The sequence below is a fragment of the Beta vulgaris genome, chromosome 5, assembly GCF_026745355.1.
Source record: "Beta vulgaris subsp. vulgaris cultivar EL10 chromosome 5, EL10.2, whole genome shotgun sequence".
Classification (NCBI taxonomy): domain Eukaryota; kingdom Viridiplantae; phylum Streptophyta; class Magnoliopsida; order Caryophyllales; family Amaranthaceae; genus Beta; species Beta vulgaris.
Genome location: NC_079206.1, coordinates 8,977,479 through 9,005,361, shown reverse-complemented (window position 1 = coordinate 9,005,361; position 27,883 = coordinate 8,977,479). Strand labels below are relative to the sequence as shown.

Genomic DNA, 27,883 nt, shown 5'->3' with positions numbered 1-27,883 from the left:
ACAATAATTTATTTTTAGATTTGTATCAATGTGCACATTTAACATATCAAAATTACATAAGTTGTAACATGTATAGTTATAGTATAGGTACGAATCGTAAAATGTTCTTTGAAAATAATGCATTGACTAGCACTTGAAGGAAAGAAGTATGGCAATTTGTGTAATAACATATAAAGAATTCCCTCTAAAAAAACATACATAAAGAATCTAACATATTTTGTATAATTTTTCAATTTTTTTCCCTGAAGGGACTCACTTAATAGGGTAAGGGGAATTCCTCAAACGAGTTTCATGAGGTTGGATCCTTAAACCTCAGGATACGAGATGAGGAGTGATGCCACTATGCCACCACGCCTCAACCTCTTTGTATAATTTTACACGTTGTTTAGCAAAAAGAATGTATTGTGCTTGTACATTTGCACTACAAATCACGTATATCGGTATATATCTAGACTAGTCTACAACAGGGCAACCTAAAACCACAACACCTTTCTCAGTTGGGCAAGATGCATAAGGGCATCCATCAAGCTCATTTCCCCACCAATTAAGACTAAGTTGTTCTGACCCCAAGCAAAGATACAATGCTACGCCCATAAACGCTAAACCAGCATCAAGTGCCCCAGAAAGCAAATAGTTATGGCGCTTCCACCATTCAGGAGCATACCTAAATGCTACATACCCAGAGAGAAATCCTACAAGAATCCATGTTGTGTAATTCACTGCAGTTGCTGGTGGCATTGACGATGTAGCACCTATTAAAATAGGCATGTTGATAAGCCTAATCCATTCTTGGTTAGGAAATGATTTTGTAGCCAACCAAACAAATATTGGTCCAATAGCTCCCACTAAGAAAAACCAATTGACAGCTCCATATATGCCTTCACCTCCAAAGATTTTTCGAGGTCCGATCAAACCCCAGATAACTGAGGCATCATAGAAGACAGTGTCGCCTGGGCAAGTCCACACGCTGCTCGAGTTATGTCTCTCACAAATATCCGGAATGGTTTCCATTAGCCACCATGCCGTGCTTAGGTACACCAAGCTAGATATGAGGGTTCCTACTACCTGATGAACAAGCATCAGCAACAAGCTAAGGTTGAAATTTTTTGGAGTTGTTTATTATTACTTGCACTGTCCTGAAATACTGAATCTATTTCATACTTTTTCGAAATCAAAGTTCATCAACTAACCTGTGCTATGAACATTGATCTTGGTGGAATTTTCATATAATGGCCAAGTTTAAAATCTTGTAAGAAGGTAACTGCTTGCTTCATGCTAATGTTTCCATAAACCTTGAAGCACATATTTGCAACTGGATATCCAGGGTAGATGTATCCGATTATGTACTCAGTAATAACGTTTAAATGTGGTGCCTGTTGTGGATCATAGAGGAAGAAGACAGGTTCAAACATAACTTTACAAAATTACAAATGTCATGCATTATACTAAGAGGCCTGATGTTATATTCTTGTGTTGATGTTAGTTGTTTAATGCAAAAGCCAATACAAAAAGATAGTAGGACTAGTTTTTGTTTCTTTTTGGTTAAAAATTGACTTTTTAGCTATTTAAAAAGCCGTTTCCAAAATACTTTTTTTTAGCTGTTTGACCACATGAAAAAGCTAAATATTGAAAAGCGACCTAAAACTATTTACCAACCAGGCGACCACACCCAAAGTTTAATTATATGAGAGATTCTTTACCTGATTTGCAATAGCAGTGATAACCCCAATAGGAAGTGTGAAGATGAAGGCAATGGCACAAGCAAGCAAAACTCCCCACCATGGTAACTGCAGCTGTTCTTTGTAGTACTCGCAGGCAAAGATGGCGACCGCAATGTTTACCACAAGGATGACCCAAAACCACCAATCAGGGGCTTCCTTGTACCTTCTCATAAGCTTGGTATGTATGTCCATTTTCTTTTCTTTCAAACTTGCCTTGCTTTGGTCCCATATTTCCCTATATGTTGAAGGGGAGTACAATGATAATGTTAATTTATCTCTGTTTTGATTTAAGGCTCTGTTTAGTTGGGTGTTAAACATTTTCAGTATAAAATGATTTTCATGGAAAATACAGTTCTAAAATTAGGGCCCATTTGGTATTACTGTGGTTTTCTGGTTTTTGGTTTTTTGATTTTCAAAGTCATGATATATGTCATATAATGAATAAAAAAACTAGTCAAATTTATTGGAAACATGATGATTTTGAAAACTGACATCTAAAAAGTGAAAACCAATTTTTCTGGTTTCCTGTTTTTGATTTTTAGTTTTCAAAAAAGCTGAAAACTGAAAAGAAAAAACGACAACGAACGGCCCCTTAGTTTTCCGTTGTTTGGTTTCATGTAAGAAAAAATGATGACATTGACATGAAAGGAAAATGAAAGGGAAAGTAAGGAGGTAGTGAGAGGAGTGTACAAGAGAGATAAGGAAAAGGAAGAAAAATAGTAAAAATAATTTTCCCTTCATTTGGAAAGGAAAATAGTTTTCCATAATTGGAAGAGCAATTTACTCCAAAGGAAAATGATTTTACACTCCTTTGCAAGCCAAACAATGTAAAATTGAAAATAGAAGAAAATAGTTTGAAGGAAAATGATTTTACACTCCTTTGCAAGCCAAACAATGTAAAATTGAAAATAGAAGAAAATAGTTTGAAGGAAAATATTTTGCATCCTATCAAATGGATCCTAAATATGTTTCCTACTACCTTTGTCCCTATTTGTTCTTTTCAACTTTCAAGTACAATAATATTGTGTATAAATTAGTACAATCAGCAATCACAGATAATGAAATATATAGTGATAGTGAAAAAAGAACGTACAATAGATAATCTAACAACTTATATCCTAACGTTTCGTATGCTAATATCGTAACAAGTGTCTACACTAATTTGGAATGTTATCATTCTAACTAATTTAAGTTACTATCAACATGACAATTAAATTACCAAGGATGTCTTGGTCTAGTTGTTAAGATTGAGATATTGTAAATGATAGGTCACATGTTCGAATCCCCCACCCCTTTTTTGTATTGTCTTCGTGACTCATATGAATTAAAAAAACCATGACAATTGAATTCGCGAAGGAGTAGTAAACATATAACGTACCTGCCATGAAAGAGTGCTACATGCACAATGGTAGCACTTAGTGCCGCAAATCCAACACCATAAGTCATGGTAAAAAAGGTGCTAAGATAAAGAGGACCTTGTTTATCATAAGCCTCCTGATTGAAATGAAAATTTGAGTCAACAATAGCAGAGACATTGTAAATTGAGCCTGTTGATGTGAAGAGGTGGTTTGAGAATATGGGAAATGTTTTGGCTTTGTAAATATTTAGCCAGTATGTAATTGGAACAACCACATACATTAGAAGCACATATCCAGCAGCTACATTAGCAGTGGCAAACCATGGGCTTGCTAATGGGCTTCCAAGATAAGATGAAATGGTGGACCAGTCCATACCAAAAGCACCAATTCCAATCCCATGTAGCCCAGAACCAACCTGTTGGGCTAGTATGGATTTGGGCCAAGCCCAACATATCCAAGAAAGGGAAGTTAACATTTGGAAAATGTAGCCTGGGAAAACATAGTAGGCAAAACTGCAAGTGAAGGCAATTAGGAAGAATTGAGTGCGAGTAAGTCCGCCTTTGGGCCGTTCTTCTTTCTCGTGCAAAGCCCTGTGCATTTCAAGGATTAATATCATGATCTTGTAAAGAGGAAAACACATTCTTACCAAGTATCAATCACACTCTCATTCTCATATCTCAATTCAGATTATTACAAACAAACTATGTAGCACCAGGACCGTTTTGAAAATTTTAGGAGCCCTGTTTTAAAAATGAAAATGAGGCCCTTATATTATTAAAATTAATAGGTTGTACATATTAGACAATAATATACAATTATGATAAGCAAATATTCTAAAATGTTGATTTTTTGTTACACAATGAGGAAGAAATAAGCATTTTTTATATGAAAATATTAGAAAATTTAAATTTTGGGCCCTTTTCAAATTGGGGTCATGTGCGGTTGTACTCTTTGCACACCCTCTAAGACGGCCCTGTGTAGCACGGAAACCTTTAAGGGTCCGTTCTCTTCAACTTATTTTAACTTATATAAAATTTTATAAGATCAGATCAGATAAGATGTTCTATTGACTGTTAACTTATTTTCACTTATTTTAGAAAAAAAATAAGAAAAGATAAGATAAGACAAAATAAGTTGAATAGAACAGACCTAAGACTTGGAGTGTATGCATCAAGTGTACATAATGATTTAATTAAGTTTTAAGTAACGTCGAAAAATAACCTGAACAATGAAACCTGAACAAGATTAGCCGGCCACCACATTTCCGCTGGCTCCACCAAGTAACGCCGAAAAACGCCCGCCCATCCAAACCCCAAAACCTGCCATTTCCGAACATAATGCAAAATACCCCGTAAAAAAAAAAAGAATATAATGAAAATTGATCACCAATTACTGAAAGCTTGTGTGTGTTTTTCTTTTTTTTTTTTTTTGGATAAGAAAGGAAGTTTATGTAATAGTGTGTACTCCATAGAAGATATACTTAGAGATATAGAAGCTTATGATATTAATTAAAAAAATACAATCTGGCCGCATGTATATAATTCTTCCATTCTTTTTACGACTTTTTGTCTTTGCTAATACACAAATTTGACCATTAATAATATATCTAATAATCTATTTCGTAGAAATTATAGAAATGTTCAAATCTTTTAAAGATATATTGAGATGAATCCAATATCTCATATGCTAAAATTTGTATTATATTATAGTCATTATTTGTGTTGAAAATAAATATATATATAGTAGAATCAACGGAGAAAATATCAGGTAAAGGAAGTAGCTAAGTGGTGGGGCACTCCATCTCCTAGAGGCTTGGACAGTTGCAAGATTTTTAAGCTAAGTCCACATGCAAGAGGGGGTAATTAAGGATGTTGTTGGCATTGGTAGAAGACAGAATAAGCCCAATAATCAATATGAATATGTCAAGTGACTATACTATTAAAAAAAACAGACGTACATACAATATACTTCATTTTTTACTTGAACAAAGAACACCAAAACAATTCAGTTATTATAAGTTGCAACTAGTAGCTCTATAAATTAAACTAATGAAGTAACAACTCATATAATTAAATAAGAAAGGAGCCGTAGGTAAATTCTTGGGAGCACTATCATAAGCAAAAATCAGTTTCATCTTTCTTTTTTCAAGCGTTTATTCGTGTCTCTATAATACCAAAGCTGTAACAAAGAACCAAAAGTAGAATGACAATTAATTGATGAAAAACATACCTAACACATCAGGGTGGTTTTTAGTCTATGCAATCACGGCAATAGAATAGGGTTTCAAAATATAAGGGCTCCAAAATATATTTATTTTTAATTGTTTGAATATTAAACAAAAGAAAACATTTGGATCAGTAGTAAACGTGTAGGCATGAAATTCATCAAAGTTTTGTTAATTTTGAAGATAGTCGTCATTAGCTCGCTATAAATATGAATCTTATACTTTTATCTTTTTTGAACTACAAATAAAGGGCCTTATTAAGGAATTTGTACACAACTCCCATTATTTTTGCTCCTATTTGCCCCGCCCCGCCCCTGCAACACACCACGGCCACTATTTTTCACTATCATATCTAAGTTTCCTTGCCAATTATACGAAAAATAGACTGTCACAAGTATTCTAGGACAGAGGGAATAAGGAAAAAGCTTACCTGTGTAGTTAAAACAACAAGCAACGACACAAAGAAGGTGATATTTTTCTTGTAAAAGATCTTCACAGCAGTAACAACATGTATTGCATAAACTGTTCCAGCTCCAGCATTAGCAAAGATGGTAATAAGTACATGCTCCTTAACATTAAACGGACCCGGGTTCATCGAAAACTCCCATCGTGTTCCTCGGAACAACGAACCATTCGGAAGGTTCGAAGCCATCCAATGGCCTAGTGGCACAACTGCAATCTGAGCAGCTATGCCTGTTACACTTAGTGGCTCAGTCCTGTACCAGAAAAACTGGTTTAGAAACGATAACACTATACATGACACCATACCTAAGACCCATGTTCTGAATGTCAGAACCGGCAGTTCTGGGTCATCTGTTATTGGCACCGTCAATGCCACCTGTTTTACCGGTGAATTTTCTGTTGACTTTGTAGAACTTGATGAAATCAGCCTTTGACTTTCTTCATTTTTCTCATCTTGATGATGCTCATCTCTAGGAACTGCACAGTTAAAGTCAACAAATTAATGTATGATCTAAATTATGTGAGCTTGATAAACCAAAATAATACTTACTGAAGGGGGAATGTAAATTTTCAATTTCATTTTCCATTCTTTGATTGAGGAGCTCAAAATGCAAAAATGTGATATAGTAGCTTGACTACTAGTAATTATTGTACATTGGAGAAAATGAAATGAAATCAATTTTTTTGCTAATTGGAAATTTTGACTTGTGTTGTCAGCCAAGATTCATTTATCTATATGAAGTAAGTTCTAATATATATGATCCACTTATAATTAGTGGCGAAACGTTTTCTTCAATCCGTTTCGACAATAGGGGTAGTTTTAAGTTTCGAAACGGGTATGAAATAACCGAGAAACGATAAAATAAGGGCAGGTTGCTAGAGATAGAGTGACGTGTTGTAAGTTGTAACGCAGATAAAGAATATGACTGCGTTTTCTAACCAGAGACATCTACTTGACGGGGACTTAACCTTAAGGCTTTAAACGAGGAGAGCACAACATGCGGATTAATATTAATTGCTGATGCCTGATGGTAATATCAATTTAACATTTAAATTGTTAATAGTTAGTAACTTAGTATAATGTAATTTACAGTCCGTTTTTGGAGAGACGGTCTCACGTTCGTGTTAACGTGAGACCGCTGATGGCATGCTGACATCACGCGCGTGCATCAAACCAGCAGTAGAATTAGTTAAGCGCTTAGCATTAAATTGCTTCTGGTTGAATTAGTTAAGCGCTGAAGTATATTAGTTACACGCTAAAGTATTTTAGTTAAGCGTTCAAGTATATTAGTAATATCATAAAAGTCATATTATAATGCATTTTATTACCCATAATTTCAGTATCACGCATAAATAATTCTCTCTTTTTCAAAAAAAATTAACGCACTAATTCTCTCTTTCTTAAATAACTATCGCATTTTTGCATTAGTTACGCCAACCTCAAATAACCAATGCAAAAACAATGTTTACTAATGCATAACTATAGACTGCCCATATTATCAACCCTCCAAGTATAATTGTTAACCAAATATCAAAACTATAACCATAAAACCATGCATCATTGTTACTCATGAAATAAATAAATAATTATTCATATGCTATAATTATAATCTTTCAGTTATTTTCTAGACTAAAACTATTACCCATAAAATCGGAACTAAAAAACAAAAAGTCAAAACTAATGTAAAAAACAATAATAACTAAACACCCAAATATCATAACTAGTTATCATAAAACAATAACTAAATAGCCAGAATCACAACTATTAACCATAACTATTAACCACAACTAATAACTAATAACCTAAAAATCATAACTATATATCCGAATTTCATAACTATTAAGCAAAAGCTAATTGTCAATCAGAAAACCATAATTAAGAGCCAAAAAATATAACTAATTATTAAAATTCCTTAACTAATTGAAAAATTATAACTATAACTAGAAATCACGCCACAATACCAAAATACATAGTTATGAACAAACAACTACATGCTCGCAATATTTTTTTTCATAGTGACCCTAATAATAACTATAATCATGCCAATTTACATATAGTAACTAAATTGGTAGCATAGTGACCTTTAATCATGCCAAAATACAGATCACACATGTCAGTAATCATCATGAAATTAATTCATGCCAAAGCGCCATAAAAGTCTGCAACAATTGAAGAAAACAACAAATTGAAACTCTAATTTGCTATTTCTAACCAATAAAACAACCTCCAACCGCTTATGAAACCCTAATCGTGAATCAATTTAGAGAAAACATTAAACAAACCTTAATTTCAAATTCTCAACGAGTTCATCCATTAACGTTCTCTCTTTCTCTTTCCTTCTTCTCCAAAAATCTGACACTTAATCGTCGAAGTTTTTTCGTGCCAAAAGAAATTTTAAGGGATGAATTCATTTGACTTAGCTCCCCATCTTTTCATCTTCATTTTTACTCTTCTACTAGTTGTCTGTTTCTCCTCATTTCTCATCTTCCAATTTAATTCAATTTGATCAAAAATGAAGTTTTTTGAAAAATATGAAGAGCTGTTATGGAGTGTAGAAGATGAAGTGAAGATGGAAAGATGAATAGTTTTTCCAGGGAACCGACAACCCCGAGCCGCGCCTCCATCTCTTTCCTCCACCTCGGCGTTGCACCGGCCTCCATCTTTTTTCCCCAGCTCAATGTTGAACTTGGACGATCTCACGTTAAGACTAACGTGAGACCGTTTTTATAAGACTTTGTGATTTACTAATTTTATACTTTCTCCGTTTCATATTAGGTGAAATATAGGAATTGAGCATGAGATTTAATAAATATTACTTTTAAAAGTTAAAAAGTCAAGAAATACCCTTTCATTATCAAGAGAAGTAGAGAAAAAAGCAAATCACACAAGTTTGTGATGAGTACTCTTGGCATTTTGTCACTTTCTTTTTAGAGAAGGTATTGTGTCAGATGGAAGTGGTCGGACCAGCCTGACCAACAACCAAATGGAAAGAATTAAGGAACGAACTGAAAGAATAAAGGAACCAACTGAAAAAATAAAGGAACCAACTGAAAGAATAAAATAACCAACTGAAAGAATAAAGTAATCAAATGAAAGGATAAACCAACCAACTGAAAGAATAGACCAACGAACTGAAAGAATAATTCGACTAACTGAAAAGAAAAATTCGACTAAAAGAAAAACTATTGAACTTGAAAGAAATTCATTCAACCGCCATTTTTGTTCTTCAACTTTCTCTCTCATCGATACCTTCTGGCGAAGCTATCCACTCTTACACTGAGTTCCTTAAGGAGATTGATAATGGCAACATCAAGAACGTTCCTGCTCCTGCCATTGCTATTGACTATTGGAGGTTGTCCCCTGACTCTACTCTTAGGGATGTTGTCATGGTTGTTCGTAGAGATGGCCAACAGTGCGGGCCAATCCAGCCCATCCCACCTCGTGGGCCGTGTGGGTCTGGCTCGCAAAAATCCCGGTCCGCCCAGTTTGAACCGTGAAATTGGTGGATGGGTCGTGGGCTAGATTTCTTGAGCCCAGCCCACTAATGTCCTCTACTAAAACCGCCCAACCCCGACCACAAAACCGGTCCAGCCCAACCCATGAACCGGACCAACCCAATCCAAGTTATTATTGAACCAAATTGTGTATATTTTAATCAAATTGTATATATTTAATCAAATTGCATATATTATAATTCAATCAAATTTTAAAATAATGAAATTATTCATTAATTCTAATCATTGTATATATTTTTATTCATTTTAAAGATTTTATATACCAATAATGAATAATTTCAATAATTAAATAATTTTTTTAAAAAAACTTATGCCGGCCCACCAGCCCGGTCCAGCCGACTAGACCCATGAACCGCCAGAATCGCTTCCCGAACCGTGAAAATCGGTAACAAACCGGTGTGGGCCAAGATTTTTCAGCACGCGGACCAGCCCACCCAACCCATGAATTCCACGGTCCGGTCCTGGGCCGTGAAATCTCAACCCAGCCCACTACGGCCCACAGTCTGGCCTGCCCATCCCGCACCAGTGGCCATCACTAGTTGTTCGGGCATATGAGGCTCACCATCGCGATGTTAATCACTTTGCATCGGTAAGTCAGTTTGTGCCACTGCCCATTAGTATATCTTCAAATGATGTGGCTGGTGTTACATAATTTACATAAATATCCTTAATTTCTTCGGCTATGGCGGAAGAGCAGGAGGAGAGAGAAATCACAGTTTCGACGATGGCACAATACTTTCACAATTTGCTCTGGTCCGACCAAATGTATTATGTTAGACGGTCTGACACAATACTTTCACTTCTTTTTATTATCTCACGTATGTTTCACTTATTTCGAAACTTTTTAAAATAGTAAGTGTTTCACTTATTATGATACTTATTTTCAGTTATAACTTTTTGTTTTATTTTTCCCCTAGACACACATAACTATCCCCAAACGATCCCGTACGTAAGAGAATGAGACATTGCGAAGTCATCAAACATGAGCTTGAAAATCATTAATAATACATGAGGAGCTTTTTCCAATTCATAAGCGTTCTATACATTTTTTTTAGTGCATCAACAAAAATAGTATATTTGGGGGAAAAAAGTTAGTATATTGAAGCAATAAAGTAGTATAGTGAAACGAAAAACATCACTGTGATAATATACCTATAATCATGTTATATATATATATATATATATATATATATATATTATTTTCTAAATATACTACCTTTTATAATAAATATAAATTATTGTTGTTAAGAACACCATCAAAATTGTTCTGAACAAAAAATATTCAAATCAATTCTGATTTAGGCATTTTTTGTAACAAGAGTGGTCCATTCACAAGACTTTTTAGTAAGCACTTATTTGGAGATCAATAATAACGGGCCCGGTAATGTTGTATTTTAATTGGGTCGGGCCGCAGCATTCTAAATTCTAATGCATGAAGAAGCGTCTGTCGGCAACTTGCTCGTTTCTCCCCGGAGTTGTTCTTCCTTCTACGCAACTCACATTTCAACGATTCTCAAATCCCTAATTTTTTCCCCTTTCTCTCCTATTTATTTTCGTTTTATAAGGTATGTCTCCAATTTACTAATTATCTGTTCATGTGCTTCAAATTTCCTTATTTTGTTACAGCACCTAATTCATTATTATTCTCTACATCAAGTTGATCAGCTAATTCTTAGGAGTGAAATCAAGAAATTAGTACATCGTAACTGACAATTTGATATCTATGTAGTACAATTTCTTTGGTTATCGATGCCTGAAATCTATAATTTTGACAATTTTAAGTTAATTAGGCCTTTTTGTGTTGATATTGATGTATAATCAAAGAAAGATTCTTTGAAAGAATTCATGTGCATTCCTTTATATTGTATACTGTAATTTGTGAATTTGATGTCTAATTAGTACAATTTCACATGTTTGCTGATGTTTGAAATGTGTAATATTGACGCTTCCAAGCTAAATTAGGCCTTTCTGTGCAAAAAGATGTACGTTTATAACTTGTTTTTATCTCCAATAGTTGTCATTTGATCAAAGGAAGATTCATCAGAACAGAAGCATCTTTAGGTCTAAGTGAGAAGTAAGTACTAAGAATGTCAATGATGTGCATTTTCTTAAGGATTACTACTATAAAGCGTCGAAATTTATCTTAGATCATCTGGTGCCTAGTCATACTATTTGATCAGTCAGACCACTAAATTTCATATATATGTTGCTTTACTTTAAGGGCTTTTTTTTTTTTTGAAAATAACATGAATTCATTGATTTAAAGTCATACGACATTTACAATAGAAGTAGAAACTAAACAAATACATATCAAAATAAAATAAATACAATTCTAATATGATAAAACCACGATCGTTGAGTAGATCTAACACTTCTGAACAGCCTCGTCTTTTACATTGTTGTCTGATTCCCCCTTCTGCAAGGGGGTCTGTCGATCTTTTGTAGTTTTGAAGCAGAACTGGATTGAATTCAATTGATTGTAAATGAAGTCTTGACATCTGTTGCGACTCCGCACAAATTTCGATCAACAAATTAACATCTAGAATTACACAAAAACCCAAAAACAACGTCTCCAAACTCTCACATGGAGAGAGATAAAACCCAATATATGAGTAGATATAACCCAATATATGGGTAGAAAAACTCTCCATTAGAGAGAGACTAAAATTTATTAGAAACGTAAACATAAAAAACTAGTAACAAAAAGAGAGAAGGGGGCTTACCACCGCCCAAAAGGGTGGTGGTAGCCCCTAGATTGAAAATTAGGGTTTTGTGGGAGAGGAGAGAGAAGAGAGAAAAAAAGGTGAAGGGAGGCGGCAAATTAGTAGTCACACTTGACAATTACTTAACTTAATTAATTTGAACTTCTCATGTATATTGCTTTACTTTAAGGGCTTAAGTCTTTTGAATTACTACTTTTTTTGTGAATCACTAACTTTTTTGTCTAATTTTGGTAACTATTGATTTGTTTCATGTTTTGACGGGCATGTGATACAATAAATTAGTTGACGATTCATTGTTATTCTTTTGTATATTAACGTACTTGTAAAAAATTTGAAGGTCTCTTGTAGCTTTGATGGCAGGATTGATCGGCCCTAGGGTGTACAGTTGCAGCAATTGTCGAACTAATGTTGCTCTTCATGATGATATCATTTCTAAAGCTTTTCAGGTGAAGAAGTTTATACATTGTTATGTATACTCAGTTACCTTTCTTGTTTAAAAGTATTTCTTGGTGCAGTTGTAGGATGCGGGCATCAATATGTTTGGAAGGTTGTATTGGTACTTATTATCCTGTTTGTTGAGTTTCCATTCCGAGCCTCTTAGCTCGCCCTCTCAATTCTAAGTTTGTTGTGCTTTCAAGAAACAAATAATGCAATCTTCATAGCTTTTGGCACATACTATAATCGATGTTGAGCACATAAAAATTGTTCCAATTTCTGCAGCATTTGCCTCTTTAATGCGGTCTGAAAGATTTCATGATCAGTTAGAGTTTTGTTTGTGTTTCAGAATAGATGTCATGAATCCTATTACTTCTGTGACTCTATATGTTTAAATGCATAACGAGTTGCATCTATATTTTCTTCTACTGACTGCTCCTCTTCTGTATCATAAATCAGGGAAGAAATAGTAGAGCCTTTCTCTTTTCCCATGCCATGAACATTGATGTGGGACCAAAGGAGGACAGAAATCTCATGACGGGTCTCCACACAGTTGCGGATGTCTCTTGCTCAGACTGCCGTGAGGTGCTTGGTTGGAAGTATGAACGAGCTTATGAAGAATCTCAGAAGTACAAAGAAGGCAAATACATACTGGAAAAGTCCAAGATTGTCAAGGATAATTGGTAGCTGTTGTACAAGTCACCCTCTTCTTCTTTATACTGTCCTGCATGAAGTCATCGGTTGGAAGTATGAATGACCTTATGAAGAATTGCATAAATACAGGAATATAGGATTTGTCAAAAGTAAATTATTGTGAAGCTTCCCTTTTACTCTCGTCCGCATTTTCTTGTGTTTTTTTTCCTTTGTTTGTTTGGGTGGGTGGGGGTGGATTAAGTTTGTTGATTGTTCTCTATTCTTAATATGTCATTGTTGGTACTAAATGCGTCAAAATATCAGATTTCTTTGTGGTTTATACAAGGAGAGATCTCGTTGATCTGCTTGTGTATAATAAATTATTCTCACTCTCCGTCTAATGGGGTAGACGCTTGTGGGCTGTGTCCTTTAGACGTGATTTAATTTGCAATTTGAAATTCAGGAATTATAAGAGCATTGTCAATGGTGAACAAAAAGTTTACCACATTTCCCTCCTTACTCATGTTTTGTTCATTTCATGAACAAAAATATCACCTCCATTCCACTCATGAACAAATAAATCATCACTATACCTTATTTCATTTAAAAAAAAAATATTTCGAAATATGTTAATATGGGTATCATTTTATATAGGGAAATAAATTACGAATTTTGGTATATAAATATATATTTTTTTGATAAAGGGATTTTTCGGGAAATTCCACGGAAATTTCCACAAAATTTTCCAAAGTTATCCAGTACATGTGGCAACTTGTCATTAGCTTGTTTTGTGTAGTGTAGGATGAACAATTTGTTAACATGGTGAACAATGAACAATTTGTTTATGTCATGAACAAATTGTTATCACCAATGGTAGAGGTGTTTTTTTTGTTCACTCAAAAAAATTGCAATATCATTAACAATTGTGTCATCAGTCATGATTGACATTGCTCTAAAGTTTTAGGATATAATGGTCATGAATTGTTATTCTACAATGTATGCCCATTCACTGAGATCTATTTAGCATTACTATTTTAGATAGGAGTTAGTAAAAAAAAGATGAGAGAGAAAGTTAGAGAGATAAGCTCTAACCAACAGCCTCAGCCCCTTAGTTCCATTAGAAACCCTAGAAACCCGATTGTAGTTCCGCGAAAATTTTCGCTTCATCTCTTAGCCTTTGATTGGGGTTTAATCTTCAGAGTAATCATTACTTTTCTTCACTCAGTTAATATCCTCTGTATTCAATTGAGAGTGGGTGAAGTTCAGACTACCCCTATTCATCTTAGGGATAGGTCTGCGGCTGATTTAGGTTTGCGATTACCTAAATTAGCTAACTGGCGTGTTATTGAAGCAGTAAATGCAGGGTTTTTTGCTTGTTTGCTTAACTTCATCCTTAATTGCCAGTTTCTCTGGCTGAGGTGGCTCATTTTTAGGGGTTTTAAGTTCAAATTAGGGCTGAGGTGTTGGTTTTGTCAGATGAGTGAAGTGATGGTTCAGTTCTCTGCTAGTGTGTTGAATGCTATTCTTAATGTCCTTGTTTCTATTGTCATCATTATTTGGGGTTTCCGGGGTGATTTTTGTATCTTTCCAGTTAGATTTCTTGGTGATGTTGGATTTTTATCCATCAATTTAGTTCTCGCATTTAATGCGATTGGAAAAGTCCCTACTCAGGTATGGATTCATAGCTCTTTTTTTTGGCTTTCCGGAGAAATTTGGGTCTATAAAAGCCAAGTCTTTGGTTTAGGTGGTACTCACTCTTTCTCCCTCTGTCAATTGTTATTTGTCTTGTTGTTTTTTCTTTATCTAACTTCAAAAAAGTGTGGTAATAGCTTAACTTCTCTGTTGTGGTTTTGTGTGAGGATGAACTCGTTCAAAGAAGCTTTGCTTTCCGAAGGAAATGGCCAGTTTCAGAATGCTGCTAAAGGTGTTGTGGATCCTGATGAGATGGTTGGTGTTCCATCTTCTAGTCCTGCTTCCCTGTCTGTAAGTGACCCTCCGGGTCCCCCAACTTTCCCTGAAGCTATTATATTAGATGATTTATCTCAAGTTGAGCAAGACATTGCTGATTTATCAAAAACTTGTTTAGTTGGTAAAATGTTGGGTGCTGTTGTTGATTTGAGGACTATTATGTTTAGAACAAAAGCTGATTGGCAGTTCTGTAAGGGTGATATTGAGTACCTAGATATGGGTAATAATTGGGTTATGATTAAGTTTGCTAATCCTGGTGATTTGTTTCTTGTTTGGTCTGAAAGACCTTGGCACGTTCAAGGTGAGTTATTTGTCATTTATCCCTGGAAGCCACATTTTGATCCTTATGTGGAAGAAATTAAATATGTGGATTTGTGGGTAAGGATCCCTAGATTTCCTGCTGAATTCTTTGACTTTGATTCCATAGCTAACCTGTTAGCTGCTAATAATATTGGTGCTTTGATTAGATTGGATACTCGTTCAGTGTTAAAGCATAAGATAAGGTTTGCCCGAGCATGTGTTAGGGTAGATATTACTGAACCCCTGTTGGAATATGCTGAAGTTACTAGAGCTGGTGGTGTGACATGTGGTTATGTTATATGGTATGAGGACTTTTCTGTAGGCTGTTCATTTTGTGGTTGTGATGTCACAGTATTGATGATTGTTTGATTCTGTCCCCTCCTCCCAAACAAGTCAAAGTGATGTTAATGAAACATCCAAAAAAGCAATGGCTTGCAGAGTTTATTCAAGGTGCTACTAGGCTAGCTAAGCCTCTTACCACTGCTGAGCAAGCTTTAGTGGTTGAGGCTAGGCCTGACACATTGTTAGACCTCTCTCTTCTACTGCTACTCCTCCCAAAAAGTTTGTTCCAAAGAAAAAGTTCCCTGGAAAGTCATTTACAGGAAAGAAAAATGTTGCTGCTGGGCTGGTATCTCTATTAGAGAACCTGTTGTTCAGTCCCATCCTACAGTTGCTGCCTTATCATTGCCTTCTCAGGTTGGGAAAGGTAAGGGGGTGATGATTGCCCACCCTGTGATAGAAGTGGATTCCTCTGATGATGACTGTGAGTCTGTGATGCCTTCTGCTATCCCTCCTTTCTCTAGCTGTCTAGTCAGTAATGCTGGTAATCAGAATGAGAATGTTGCCATGGTGTCTTCTGCTGCTATGACCCTCCTCCCTCCCTTAGTCCATGATGATTCTATTAAGTCCCCAGTTCCTTTGAGGGTAATTTACCCTACTGAGCTGTTAGAATGTGGTTTTATCTCTGATGCTGATGGTTTCATGGATGATGAGAATGATTTATATGCTGAGGAAGGTGTCCTATCTGTAATTGTCGAGGACACTTTATCTCCGTCAATTAAAAGTGGTTGAAAGCAAACTAAAGTTGTTATTTCCCTAGGAACACTACAAGAGGGGGGGTGAATTGTAGGTGTAGAAATAAACGTAACTTTTTGCGGAAATTAAAACTTAAACGAATAAACAAGCTAAAGGAACACAAGGGATTTTTACGAGGAAAAACTTCTTGGGCCCAACAAGAAGAAACAACCTCGACCACTAGGGATTTTAAACTCAACACTTTCACTAATTAGGCCAAACAACTCTGTTACAACCTAATTCTAACTCGAGCCCTACCTTGAGTTCCTAAACTCAAGTTCCTGAACCACTGTTCCCTTAACAGCAGTTCCTCTCAACTTCACTCGAAGTTTTCTCACACATACAAGCTTCACTCAAAGCCTTTCTCTTACAGAACTTCACTCAAAGTTCCCTTACCCCAAAAACCAAAATACAATTGATCGAAATAAGCTTAGTGGAATTAGAGTAAGAAGGCAAAGAACAAATGGCTATTATGAGAGAATGAAGGCACTGACACTTAATAAGTTAAACTCACTTAATTACTTAGTCAGACACAATTTGGAACTTATCTAGACTTCTATATTTATAGTGTTAATCATGAAGAACGTGGGATTAATGTTAGAGTACACGTTTTAATCCATTTACCCATGATGTTCCTTCCCCTAAGGAACACGTTTTACATCATGTCCCATGATCCATGAACTATAAATGAACGTGGATAAAATGCAGCCATTACTCCTAAATAATAGGAGTTCCTTACATTATCCGAAAATCAGTTTTTATAAACTCTTTTTATCTTTAAATCTGAATTTCTAATCTTTAAGAAAATAATATCTTTGAAATAAAATCTTTCTAACAACCGGATATTTATTTTCTTATTTTCCGAAAAATAAAATATTTTCCAAAACAGATTTTCTTTTTAAAATGATTTTATCATTTGAAATTAGAAATAACTAATTTCCTATAATCTAGGCATGACTTACTCCATTATCTTTTAATCGTTATACTAAGTACACGCCTAAGTCTAGTTCCTTATATTAGTTCAGTTCCTTTAACATATTTGCTAAGTGCCACTGAGTTTGTTCCTTACAGAGGAACAAACGCTTCATTCTCAAATATTCTGCCACAGTTCCTTACCATTCTTTCTTTGTTCCTTTACATTGGAACTAGAAAATAAAACGCCTAGCTTCTATTATTCTTGATCCAATGCTTGCTCCAGTATCAACATAGAAACTTCTTTACTTAGCCTTTGAAATCCTCTCTTGACTTCTTCATTGACTTGTATTCTCCCAGTTCCTTGCATTGATACCTTAGACACCATACACTTAAATAATTCATTAGTTCACTACTTAGTTTGTTCCTTTGTTTCTTTGTCATTATCAAAACTAGGGTTCAACAATTTCCCCCTTTTTGATGATGACAACAAAGGTACAAACTAAGGAAAATAACAAATAATATAAGTGAATGAAAATAAAAACATAAAGAAGAAAATGAAAAATAAAACACAATTATATGAGTAACTGAAGTTTTGATTTTTCATTTACCTTAACCTATTTTTGATTTTTCATTTACCTTATCCAATTTTTAATTTTTTTTCAATTTCCATTTTTTTAAGTTTATGTACAGTTTGTTCCTTAAATCCTTTTCCCCCTTTGTCATCCTCAAAAAGAATAGACTCTGCATGAATTGATGAATTGATTTAACACCTTAAGACCAATATGCAAGCACCATTAGTGGTTAAGTTAGAAAATCAAAGAGTAAACTTGCTCAAACACATCAATAATACTAGCCATTCCAAGGAAGAAATTATGCAAAGCATTTAGAAACATAGACAATATAGCAAAAGTCATTGATTATATAGCACTTGTTCCATAACAAAACAAAGAAGAAAAGAAAAAGAAGAAACAAAAGTTGTGTTCCTTTGAAAGAAACAGGAACAACAAAACAATAAAAGAAACTAAGAAAGGGAAGGGGAATGGTGTTCCTCCAACTTCTTCTTCAACCACATCCTCCAACTTTTCATCACCACCCCATGATGTAGTTCAACCTGTTCCTTCAGCTCCTCCAAGGTACGAGCCATAGTTCCATCTTCTGTTGCTGCGCAACCACGGTATCACTCAATTTCTTCATAAGACTTAGCATAGTATCAGTTTTGGCATCCAAAGTCCAATGAAGATGATTGTAGAATTTTATCATATGTTGTGCAGGAAGGCAGACTTCATTAACCCAGTTAGTGTCATCCGGATTTTCCTGTTCCTTACCCTTGGAACTAGAGGCAGATGGGGGATGTTGTGAAGGAACTGGGGAGGTTTGAGTGGAAGGCTCATCTGTTCCAGGAATGGAAACAGAAGGTGAAGGGTGATAAATGGGAGGAAGAAATGGTGGTGTGGGTGGAAGAGTTGTGGAGGTGGAAGCAAAAGGATTTGGTCCTTTTATTTCATCCTTCAACTGCTCAAAACTTGAAGGAACAGAGAAGGACGAAGGTGAAATGGAGGGTATTTTTGTGAAGGAACAGAAGGGTTTGGGAGATGGTGGGGTATTGGTTCCTTGAGAGTAGAGGGTACCTGTTCCTCATTATCCGAAAGGACTAAAGGAGAGTCCTCTTGGAAGGAACAGGAACAGGAGCAATTTTTCGACGAGTGCTCTTTCTCACTCTCAAAGGAACAGAGGGTTTTGGCTTAGTGGCAATGTGTTTGCGCCTCTTAGGTTTGGTTCCTCCGGCTTAGGAACAGGGTTATCCAAATTACATCATCATCTTCTTCTAAGTCAGTTTGGGCATTTTCTTTTTTCCTGAGGAACTGGAAGCCATTCTTCCTTGAATGAGAACACCTTCTTGGACGGACAATCCAAGTCCATTTAGGGTCTTCTCATTCAATATGTTCCCTTGTTTGACCCTATGGTGGTCCAACCAGTAAGTCTTACTTCAAAATGATGAAGTAAGGAAGTTATCAAGGCCCGTAGCCAATAACACAATGATTTTCAATGCATGGGTTAAGTGTTGAATGAAGAGGGAAGGGAAATTAATTTGTATGTGTTGGTCCAAGCAAAACATGTAACACATATCCAAGAGACCCACTTCATTCCTCTTTTCAGTTCGAGGAATGAGTGCTCTCCAAACCAAGTTAAACAGTACTTTGTGAAGGGGAGAGATAGATTATGGTTAAGTTTGTTTTGGCCAGCTGTTCCTCCAAAATATTCTAAGATTTTGTCTTGAGGAAAATTGGAAAGGAAACAGTTCCTTTCCTTTTAAAATACAAATCAGTTCCTTTGCAAGGAACTTCCCATACTTTGCTTAAAGTTGCTTGATTAAACCTTATTTTCTTGCCTCTAACTTCAGTTGTGCAAGTTCCATTAGTATTAACAAAATTTGCACAAAATCATCCATAGCTAGAGGAACAAGAGCATTATTAAAGGCGAATTCAAACAAGAATTCCATGCCTTGTTCCTTTAGAATGGAGGTTAATTCTAGAAATTCAATTTTATTTGCCCATTCTAAATCGACGCAAAAGCCCAAGACATACCTAGATTCACTTCGTTCGACCCTTTTCTTGGAAGACGAAGAAACAGTTCCTTTGGAAGGAACAGGTGCAGTTTCTTCTTCTTCCCCCTGAGATTGTTCCGGGGTTTCTTCTTCATCGTCTTCCCCAATCAATTTTCTTCTTCTCATGCTCCTTCTAGGAGATTCTAATTGCTGTTCCTCTATGGGGTTTTCTTGAATTATGTCGGTTTCAAGGGTTTTAGTTGGAGATGAAGAAATTTCCATTTTTGAAGTGTCGGTTGTTTTTGGTGTTGGAAAAGGTGAGTTTCTTGAAGTTTTTGCCATGATTTTCGAAGGTTTGGAGGTTTTTATGGAGTATCAAAGGGTGTGATGAGGTTTCGGATTTGGTGAAGATGAAGCGTTTGAGAGGAACACGGTTTCTTTAGATGAATTGAAGAAGGAAGTTTTGCATGTAATAGTAATTATGACACGCGGGAAAGAAATAAAGCAAAAGAAATAATAAAAATAAAAATAAAAAGGAAGAAAACGAAAAGATAAAAAGAACCAAGATTTAATTAAACTGGTTCCCCTTAATTTTTGGGATTTTATCGGATTTTTCGGATTTTTATGAATTTTAATTTTTGAAAGAAAATAAATGCTAAGGAACTTGTGCTATAGGAACAACTAATGCTACATATCAATATCCTTCATACTATGCATGTTTCTTGACCTTAGGAACAGTAAGGGGAGTATTATGTGACATTTGTGAGTTGTTTAGTTTCTTTGACTTCATGGTTATGTTTTCAACATTCCAATTTGCAATGGTCTTAGGCAATTAAACACAATTATTTTTAGCACACAAAGTCACTCAAATTGATTCAAACATGGGGGAATTGACATAGGAACAATCACTTAATTTTTATTAAGCCTAACTCAAGCCTTAATTTTTCATATCTATCTCTTTGCAAAGGCTTAGTTAGGAAGATCAGCAATCTGATAATCAGTTTGACAAAACTCAAGTTTGATCAAACCTTTTTCGAATTTTCTCTTAAAAAGTGATGTCTAATATGTATATGCTTTACTCTAGAATGATGCACTGGATCTTTAGATATACTTATAGCACTTGTATTGTCACAATAAATAGGAACACATTCAAAGTTTATTCCATAGTCACTAAGTTGTTGTTTTATCCAAAGCATTTGAGAGCAACATGCAGCAGCAGCTACATATTCTGCTTCAGCAGTGGATAAAGCAACTGTGTTTTGTTTCTTGGTACTCCAAGAAACTAAACTATGACCAAGGAATTGTGCCATACCTGAGGTGCTTTTCCTATTAACAAGATCTCCAGCATAATCTGCATCTGCATATCCTTTTAGTTCGAATGTATCACTTCTTGGATAGTAGAGTCCAAGATCATCTGTTCCTTTAAGGTATCTAAGAATTCTCTTCACAGCAGTGAGGTGAGACTCCTTTGGATTTGCTTGAAATCTAGCACACAAACCAACACTGAAAGCTATGTCTGGACGACTAGCAGTTAGATACAAAAGTGAACCAATCATTCCTCTAATTTTGTTTGATCAACACTTGTTCCTATGGAGTCTTCATCTAATCTAGTTGAAGTTCCCATAGGAGTGTGATTTATCTTTGAATTTTCGAGGCCATATTTCTTTAATAGTTCCTTTATGTATTTTTGTTGGTGAACAATTATACCTTTTTCAGTTTGTTTGATTTGTAGTCCAAGAAAGAAATTTAACTTCACCATCATACTCATTTCAAATTCATTGCTCATGAGATTGAGAATTCTTTGCACAATGTTTCATTAGTAGCTCCGAATATGATGTCATCAACATATATTTGAACAAGCAAAATATCAGTTCCTTTAGATTTTAGGAACAAGGTTTTATCAACCTTTCCTCTTTTAAAGTTGTTTTCTAAAAGGAACTTAGATAATCTCTCATACCATGATCTCCGAATATGATGCTTGTTTTCTAAAGAGCTTTATCAAGCTTGTAGACATGATTTGGGAGATTGTTATTTTCGAAACCAGGGGGTTGTTCAACATATACATCTTCGTTTAGATAGCCATTTAAAAATGCACACTTAACATCCATTTGATATAATTTGAATCCCATGTAAGCAGCAAATGCAATTAAGATTCTAATGGCTTCTAATCTAGCTACAGGAGCAAAGGTTTCTTCATAATCAATTCCTTCTTGTTGGTTATAACCTTTTACTACAAGTCTAGCTTTGTTTCTTACAATGGTTCCATATTCATCTAGTTTGTTTCTAAACACCCATTTTAAGCCAATTACTTTTTGTTGTTTAGATGAAGGAACTAGATGCCATACCTTGTTTCTTTCAAACTCATTTAATTCAGCTTGCATTGCAATAATCCAATCAGAGTCAGTTAAGGCTTCTTCATGATTTCTTGGTTCCATCATTGATAGGAACGCATGAAATGCACAAAAGTTCCTTAACTGAGATCTAGTTTGCGTACCTTTGGATCACTACTACAAAAAAGGCCTAGGAAACCGGTTGAAAATGACCTAGGAAACCAGACTCCAACAGTCTCCATCTCATAGGTGTCCTAGGTTAGGAGACCGGTTATGATGCGTGGTCTCCTTGTTTATTTGGGAGACCAGTTGACAGCTAAAATCAGTCTCTTAGGTAAGCATATATATCATATGACAAAGAGGTTAGGAGACCAGTTAATATTTCAGACCAGTCTCCTTGCCTTACCTTTTGAAATCAGTTATTTATCACAACCGGTTTCTTAGATTTACTACACGTTTTTTTTAAAATTAGAATAAAATACTTTATACATACATTATCCTGTAACTTTCCTGTAACATTTAATGTATTTGCGGCTCCTTGTATATATACTTTCCTTTTCCTATAGAACAATATATAAATAACTAAAACAATACTATAAACAGGATTTGTTTACTTTCTCTATTCATCTTGTCAAAAATTATTAGTTACATTTAATTTATATCCAAAAATAATTTCTCTAAAAGCATCAATTTCTTCCAATAATGTCTTAAATATAAGGTTTCTATAATCTAATGCTATCTACTAAAACTAAAATTATTAAAAACAAAAAATCATCTAAAATGTACAATTCAAACATGATCGTAGTTGTCTTCAATCTCCATTTTGGTTGTTTAAATACGCCGCCCACATATCTCTTAGGTCGTCAATCATCTCTTACGGATAGTGTTAGGATTTCCAGAAGAGTCCTACAAAATAATTTAAGATAATTATACTTAGAGTGCTCATCAATTAATAAAGCAAGAGTGTACAACAATTATCTACAATACAATAGTTAAAACTTCACTTATAGTTTCTAGAACTTTCATGGAACAAAACGAGTTCCTTTCATATATCATACTTCCTGATCAACTCAATAAATATCATACTCCTTGATCATCTCAACAAAATATTGATGTAAACAAATAAATGTTCTTGAGCTTTTTTGACGACATTAAAATAAACATAAAGTTTTGGAGGAAAGTCATGATATTGTACAAGTGATATGAAGTAAAAATTATTGCCATAGATATTCTTGATATCTTCTCTTTGCGTGTATTTATGCAATCAAAGGTTTTGTTTTGTTATTCAATATTGTACCAAATTTCAAGGAAATCAAGCAGACTACTTCACTACAAGGGATATTTAGCTAATCTTCATTTTAGTCTAAGCTACAACATGAACATTCAATCATTCTTTTGCATTACATATTCAAGATCTTACCTACACCACCAGATGATAAAAATTTCTTGTTTGAACTATGTACAACAAATTTCTACTATCACTACATATTTCTCGTCATGCATCACTATTTATGCATAATAAAAAACTATGCCATCGAAAGATTCCTCATGCAGAGAAAGGAGTCCGAACACATATTCATGCATGATATAGGGAAAACTAACCTGCATAAGAATTGATACTACTATCTGTGGTCTAATCCCTAACTAAAACATCTTGATTTCTGGAGCAAAGTCACCAAGTTCATCTGAAAAGTGCACCATGAATCAGCACAAATTAACTCAAAATAAAAATAGGATGGCCATTGCACCAACAATTTATTAATAGCTCCATCGCAACTTAAGCCACTCATCAATATCAATACTATTGTCATTTTCCTGCCACATGAAGCTCAAAGGGCAAAGTCAATAGTCAATTCATGTGGAAAAAAAAAACGATGGACACCAGTTTCTCTCAAAAGCAGCAAATTTGATCCACATTAAACCTATGGCATAGTCTCGTAGACCATATATCCACAATGTCTTGCGGTGAAGCAAAACATACATGATCGATTTTAAATAAATCAATATGTCACTACAAAAGAGAATTAGACAAACATAGATTCTTCTGCAAATCTCTATTAACCCCTTTAATCAGATATTTCAGCTATTAGTTCAGAAAAGCCATGATACAACCATGAAAGATGCATTTGTCAGGAATACAAGAGAGTGTTGCTAGTCAGTACACATACCAGCCGCTCCAGAAATAAAACTCAAGTAATCTTGAGGTAGCAATCGTCAATCACACCCAAGCATAGGGATGATGAAATACCCAACACGACTGATGACTAGCAAAGCAGCGGTAACAAACAACCTACGGTGAATCTCTCACTCTGAAAAAAGGATTCAGCTGCCTCATTTAGTCATCACCCCTAATACTTCATGTGTAGTTGTATTTGTCTTGCGAGAAACAGCAGAAACTTTAGTCCCGACCTACAATAAATATGACAGCAAACAGAACCGCAAACATTAGCAATTATCAGATATAATAACAATAACAACATTGAGATTCAAGACAAGCTGATCTCTTTCTCAAAAATTATCAAATGCAACTCCGTGACAATTTAACCTTTCATATGCAAACATTTAAGTAATATAAAATTTCTCAAAAATAACAATATAGATAAAAGTGGGTTCCTTTCTCTCTATCCATAAGACCAAAACATCCTTTCACCGTTTCACCCTTGCCTTCCCATTTTCATACTATTACTTCATTTAGGAATTTGCTTCAAGAACATGCACAAATATACAAGTGATGCAACTATATTGTGACATTAAGAAAGCGTACTTTCACACCACATCCTCAATCCAATGCATGGAACTCCTAATCACACAACGCTTTCCACGTAATCTTATACATTAGAGGCACCCTAACTAAAATCTAGAGAGAAATTCATGCACCAAAGGCCTCATGCTACTACATATTGGGATATGTTAGAATTCGAATTTGATATATTAAAGCCAGTAACGCAAGCCTAGCTATTGAAAGCAACTGAAAAAGATTATAATTTACCACAAAAGCATGCACAATATACGAGTAATGTAACTATATTTCGAGATTAGGAACACATTCTTTCACACCACATCAATCCAATGCATAGGAACACAAAAATCAATCAAACATAGGTAAAAAATTGAGTTTGATTCGTGAGTTAGGGCAAATAATAAAAATTACCAACCTTGCCGCCGAACTCGAACGCTAGCCTCGCCACTGACCTCCAGTCGCCACCCACCTCAGCACCTGCCATAATTAAAAAAGTTACGGCAGAGCAGAAACTGATGCTTTGAACTAAATCTACAAGAGATTGATGAGAGGAGAGGTAGAAGAAACCAATTGTGTTGGGCTCCTTTTGATATTTTAAAAAACCCAATCTAGACCAAAAGCAAGCAGAAAAAGGACGGAAAGCTAGTGGTCACCGACGATGAAACTGGATTGAGATTCCGAATGGTGAATCAGTTAACAGGAATTGTTACAAATTGGGAACGACGAATTTACATTTTTCGATTGGGAATTGGATTAAGATTTGAGGTTTTGTTGGTGGCGGCATCACAAGTGGTGGGATTGAGAAAAAAATTATCTTCTAAAAGCACGTTATAGACTAGCCTGTTACGTGGTAATGTGTTTCTTTTTCTTTTCTTTTTTTAAATGGAAAAAAAATTAAAATATTCCAAGGAAACCAGTTTTGTGAGAAACAGTCTCCATTCTCACAAAAACTTTTTCAATAAGTCAAATAGTTAAACCTAAGAGACTGGTTTTTTATAATCAATGGGTTGCTAAGTGTAAGAAATGTGTTAGTAACCATAACAGGTCTCCTATATATGGTCTCCTTGGCCTTTTTGGTAGTAATGGATATGTCGCTGATTATGAGTTCCACAGGATGTGACTTTTGTAATCTCCAAGGTTTTGGTTGAAACTCTCTTATAGGGACATGTTGTTCCTCATGAGTTCCTTGAGTGGATGAGGAGCTCTGCTCTGTTGTTCCTTTGTTAGCCTCGGTGGACTCAGTTCCTTCATTTAGAGGAACAGGAGCATCTTCTCCTCCTTGAGGAACAGGAACATCATTGATATCATTATTTTCGAATTCCTCGTTCCTTTCCTCTTTCACTTCTTCTTCTTCTTGTGAATCTGTGTTCCTTGTACTAGGTTGTGTTAACCCTATCTCATAGTCATCAACCTGTATGCTTGGATTATGTTTGTCAGATTCATCAAAGATTACATGAATGCTTTCTTCAACACACATAGTTCTTTTGTTATATACTCTATAAGCTTTACTATGTGAGGAGTATCCTAAAAATGTTGCTTCATCACTCCTTGCATCAAATTTTCCAAGATTATCTTTTCCATTATTATGCACATAACATTTGCATCCAAATGTTCTAAAATAGGTGATGTTTGGTTTCTTTCCAAAGTAAAGTTCATAAGGAGTTTTATTAATGATAGGTCTCATCATGGCACGATTAATTATGTGACAAGCAGTATTAACAGCTTCAGCCCAAAAGTTCCTTGGAAGTTCACTAGCAATTAACATGGTTCTAGACATTTCCTCCAAAGTTCTATTTTTCCTTTCTACAACACCATTTTGTTGTGGTGTTCTAGGGGCAGAAAAATTGTGATCTAGGCCATTATCTCTGCTTAGGTCATCAAATTTATAATTTTCGAATTCCTTGCCATGATCTGATCTAATGTGATTTATTTTATGTCCACTTAGGTTTTGAACTCTTTTAGCAAAGACAAGGAACTCATCATAAGTTTCATCTTTACTAGAGAGAAAAATAACCCAAGTGTACCTAGAGTAGTCATCTACAATGACAAGTACATACCTCGTTCCACTTCTGCTTTGAATTCTCATGGGTCCACATAAGTCCATATGAATTAACTCTAATGGTTTAGTGGTACTTACAATCGTTTTAGATTTGAAAGAGGATCTTACTTGTTTACCTCGTGCACATGCATCACAAACTTGATCAATATGAAATTTTATAGATGGTAATCCCAAAACAAGGTCTTTTGATCTAAGTTTCTCAAGCAATGAAAAGCTAGCATGTCCTAGACGCTTGTGCCATAGAAGTGAATCATTTTCAATAACACTAAGACAAGTTAAATTGATTTGAGGAACAAGGTCTAGATCCACAATGTATGTGTTCCCTTTCCTTGTTCCTTCCAAAATAACCTTCTTAGTTTTAATGTTGATGATTAAGCATCTTTCTTTATCAAATTTTACAGTATTTCCTTTGTCACAGAATTGAGATATGCTTAATAGATTATGTTTTAGACCTTCAACTAAAAATACATTTTCAATGGAGTGTAATGGTGACTTACCGACCTTACCCATAGCAACAATGTTACCTTTCTTATTATCACCAAATGTTACACTGCCACCTTCATAGGTTGTGAGTGAGAGAAACTTCGTTTTGTCTCCTGTCATGTGCTTGGAACAACCACTATCGAGATACCAAGTGTTGTTCCCCCTCACTCCAACCTGCAAAAAATCAACTAGTTGTTAGTTGAAGGAACCCCATCTTTCGTGGGTTCTTGTTCTTGACTAGGATTAGTTTTGACAACCCATTTTTTCTTACTTATTGTCACATTTTTCCCAATCATCTCAGATTTTAGTTGACATTGATTTATGTAATGACCTACTTTGCCACAATACATACAGAACTTATCACTAGGTAGATCAACATATTTCTTTGTCTTGTTCC

The 27,883-nt window shown here is 35.1% G+C and overlaps 2 protein-coding genes and 1 long non-coding RNA gene across 7 annotated transcripts; 1 reads left to right on the top strand and 2 right to left on the bottom strand.

The window, feature by feature from the left end:
* Positions 1-199: 199 nt before the first annotated feature.
* On the bottom strand, positions 200-6,584 carry LOC104892597 (oligopeptide transporter 7). 2 transcript variants are annotated; one of them, XM_019249471.3, is made up of 8 exons: positions 6,316-6,584; positions 6,072-6,242; positions 5,734-5,996; positions 4,301-4,398; positions 3,100-3,669; positions 1,701-1,956; positions 1,191-1,373; positions 200-1,065 (listed from the first exon to the last, which is right to left on the bottom strand). In XM_019249471.3, exons 1-8 carry the CDS (start codon positions 6,350-6,352, stop codon positions 454-456), a joined length of 2,190 nt encoding a protein of 729 aa, XP_019105016.1. In that variant the 5' UTR covers positions 6,353-6,584; the 3' UTR covers positions 200-453. The 2 variants fall into 2 exon arrangements, with proteins under 2 accessions (XP_019105016.1, XP_010676881.1); XM_010678579.4 differs by having other exon boundaries at positions 5,734-6,242.
* A 4,060-nt stretch (positions 6,585-10,644) lies between these two features.
* Positions 10,645-13,433, top strand: LOC104892595 (protein yippee-like At4g27745). 4 transcript variants are annotated; one of them, XM_048644981.2, is made up of 4 exons: positions 10,645-10,846; positions 11,296-11,355; positions 12,342-12,450; positions 12,899-13,433. In XM_048644981.2, the coding sequence occupies exons 1-4, from the start codon at positions 10,710-10,712 to the stop codon at positions 13,124-13,126; spliced, it is 534 nt and encodes a 177-aa protein (XP_048500938.1). In that variant the 5' UTR covers positions 10,645-10,709; the 3' UTR covers positions 13,127-13,433. The 4 variants fall into 4 exon arrangements, with proteins under 4 accessions (XP_048500938.1, XP_010676876.1, XP_010676877.1 ...); XM_048644982.2 differs by having other exon boundaries at positions 10,794-10,846; positions 12,353-12,450; XM_010678574.4 differs by lacking the exon at positions 11,296-11,355 and having other exon boundaries at positions 10,646-10,846.
* A 9,362-nt stretch (positions 13,434-22,795) lies between these two features.
* Positions 22,796-25,773, bottom strand: LOC104885427 (uncharacterized). The gene is made up of 4 exons (XR_788902.4): positions 25,360-25,773; positions 24,373-24,613; positions 23,807-23,889; positions 22,796-23,110 (listed from the first exon to the last, which is right to left on the bottom strand). It is a non-coding gene; the product is annotated as an uncharacterized LOC104885427 (long non-coding RNA).
* Between the last annotated feature and the right edge of the window lie 2,110 nt (positions 25,774-27,883).

Bases quoted from the DNA above. Each gene is read 5' to 3' on its own strand.
- LOC104892595 (XM_048644981.2), top strand. From the start codon at position 10,710: ATGCATGAAGAAGCGTCTGTCGGCAACTTGCTCGTTTCTCCCCGGAGT. The intron at 10,847-11,295 runs GTATGTCTCCAA...TATCTCCAATAG, and splicing joins ATTTATTTTCGTTTTATAAG to TTGTCATTTGATCAAAGGAA. The intron at 12,451-12,898 runs GTGAAGAAGTTT...ATCATAAATCAG, and splicing joins TCATTTCTAAAGCTTTTCAG to GGAAGAAATAGTAGAGCCTT.
- LOC104892597 (XM_010678579.4), bottom strand. From the start codon at position 6,352: ATGGAAAATGAAATTGAAAATTTACATTCCCCCTTCA. The intron at 3,670-4,300 runs GTTATTTTTCGA...TGAAATGCACAG, and splicing joins GTTCAGGTTTCATTGTTCAG to GGCTTTGCACGAGAAAGAAG. The intron at 1,066-1,190 runs GTTAGTTGATGA...CTTGTTCATCAG, and splicing joins GATCAATGTTCATAGCACAG to GTAGTAGGAACCCTCATATC.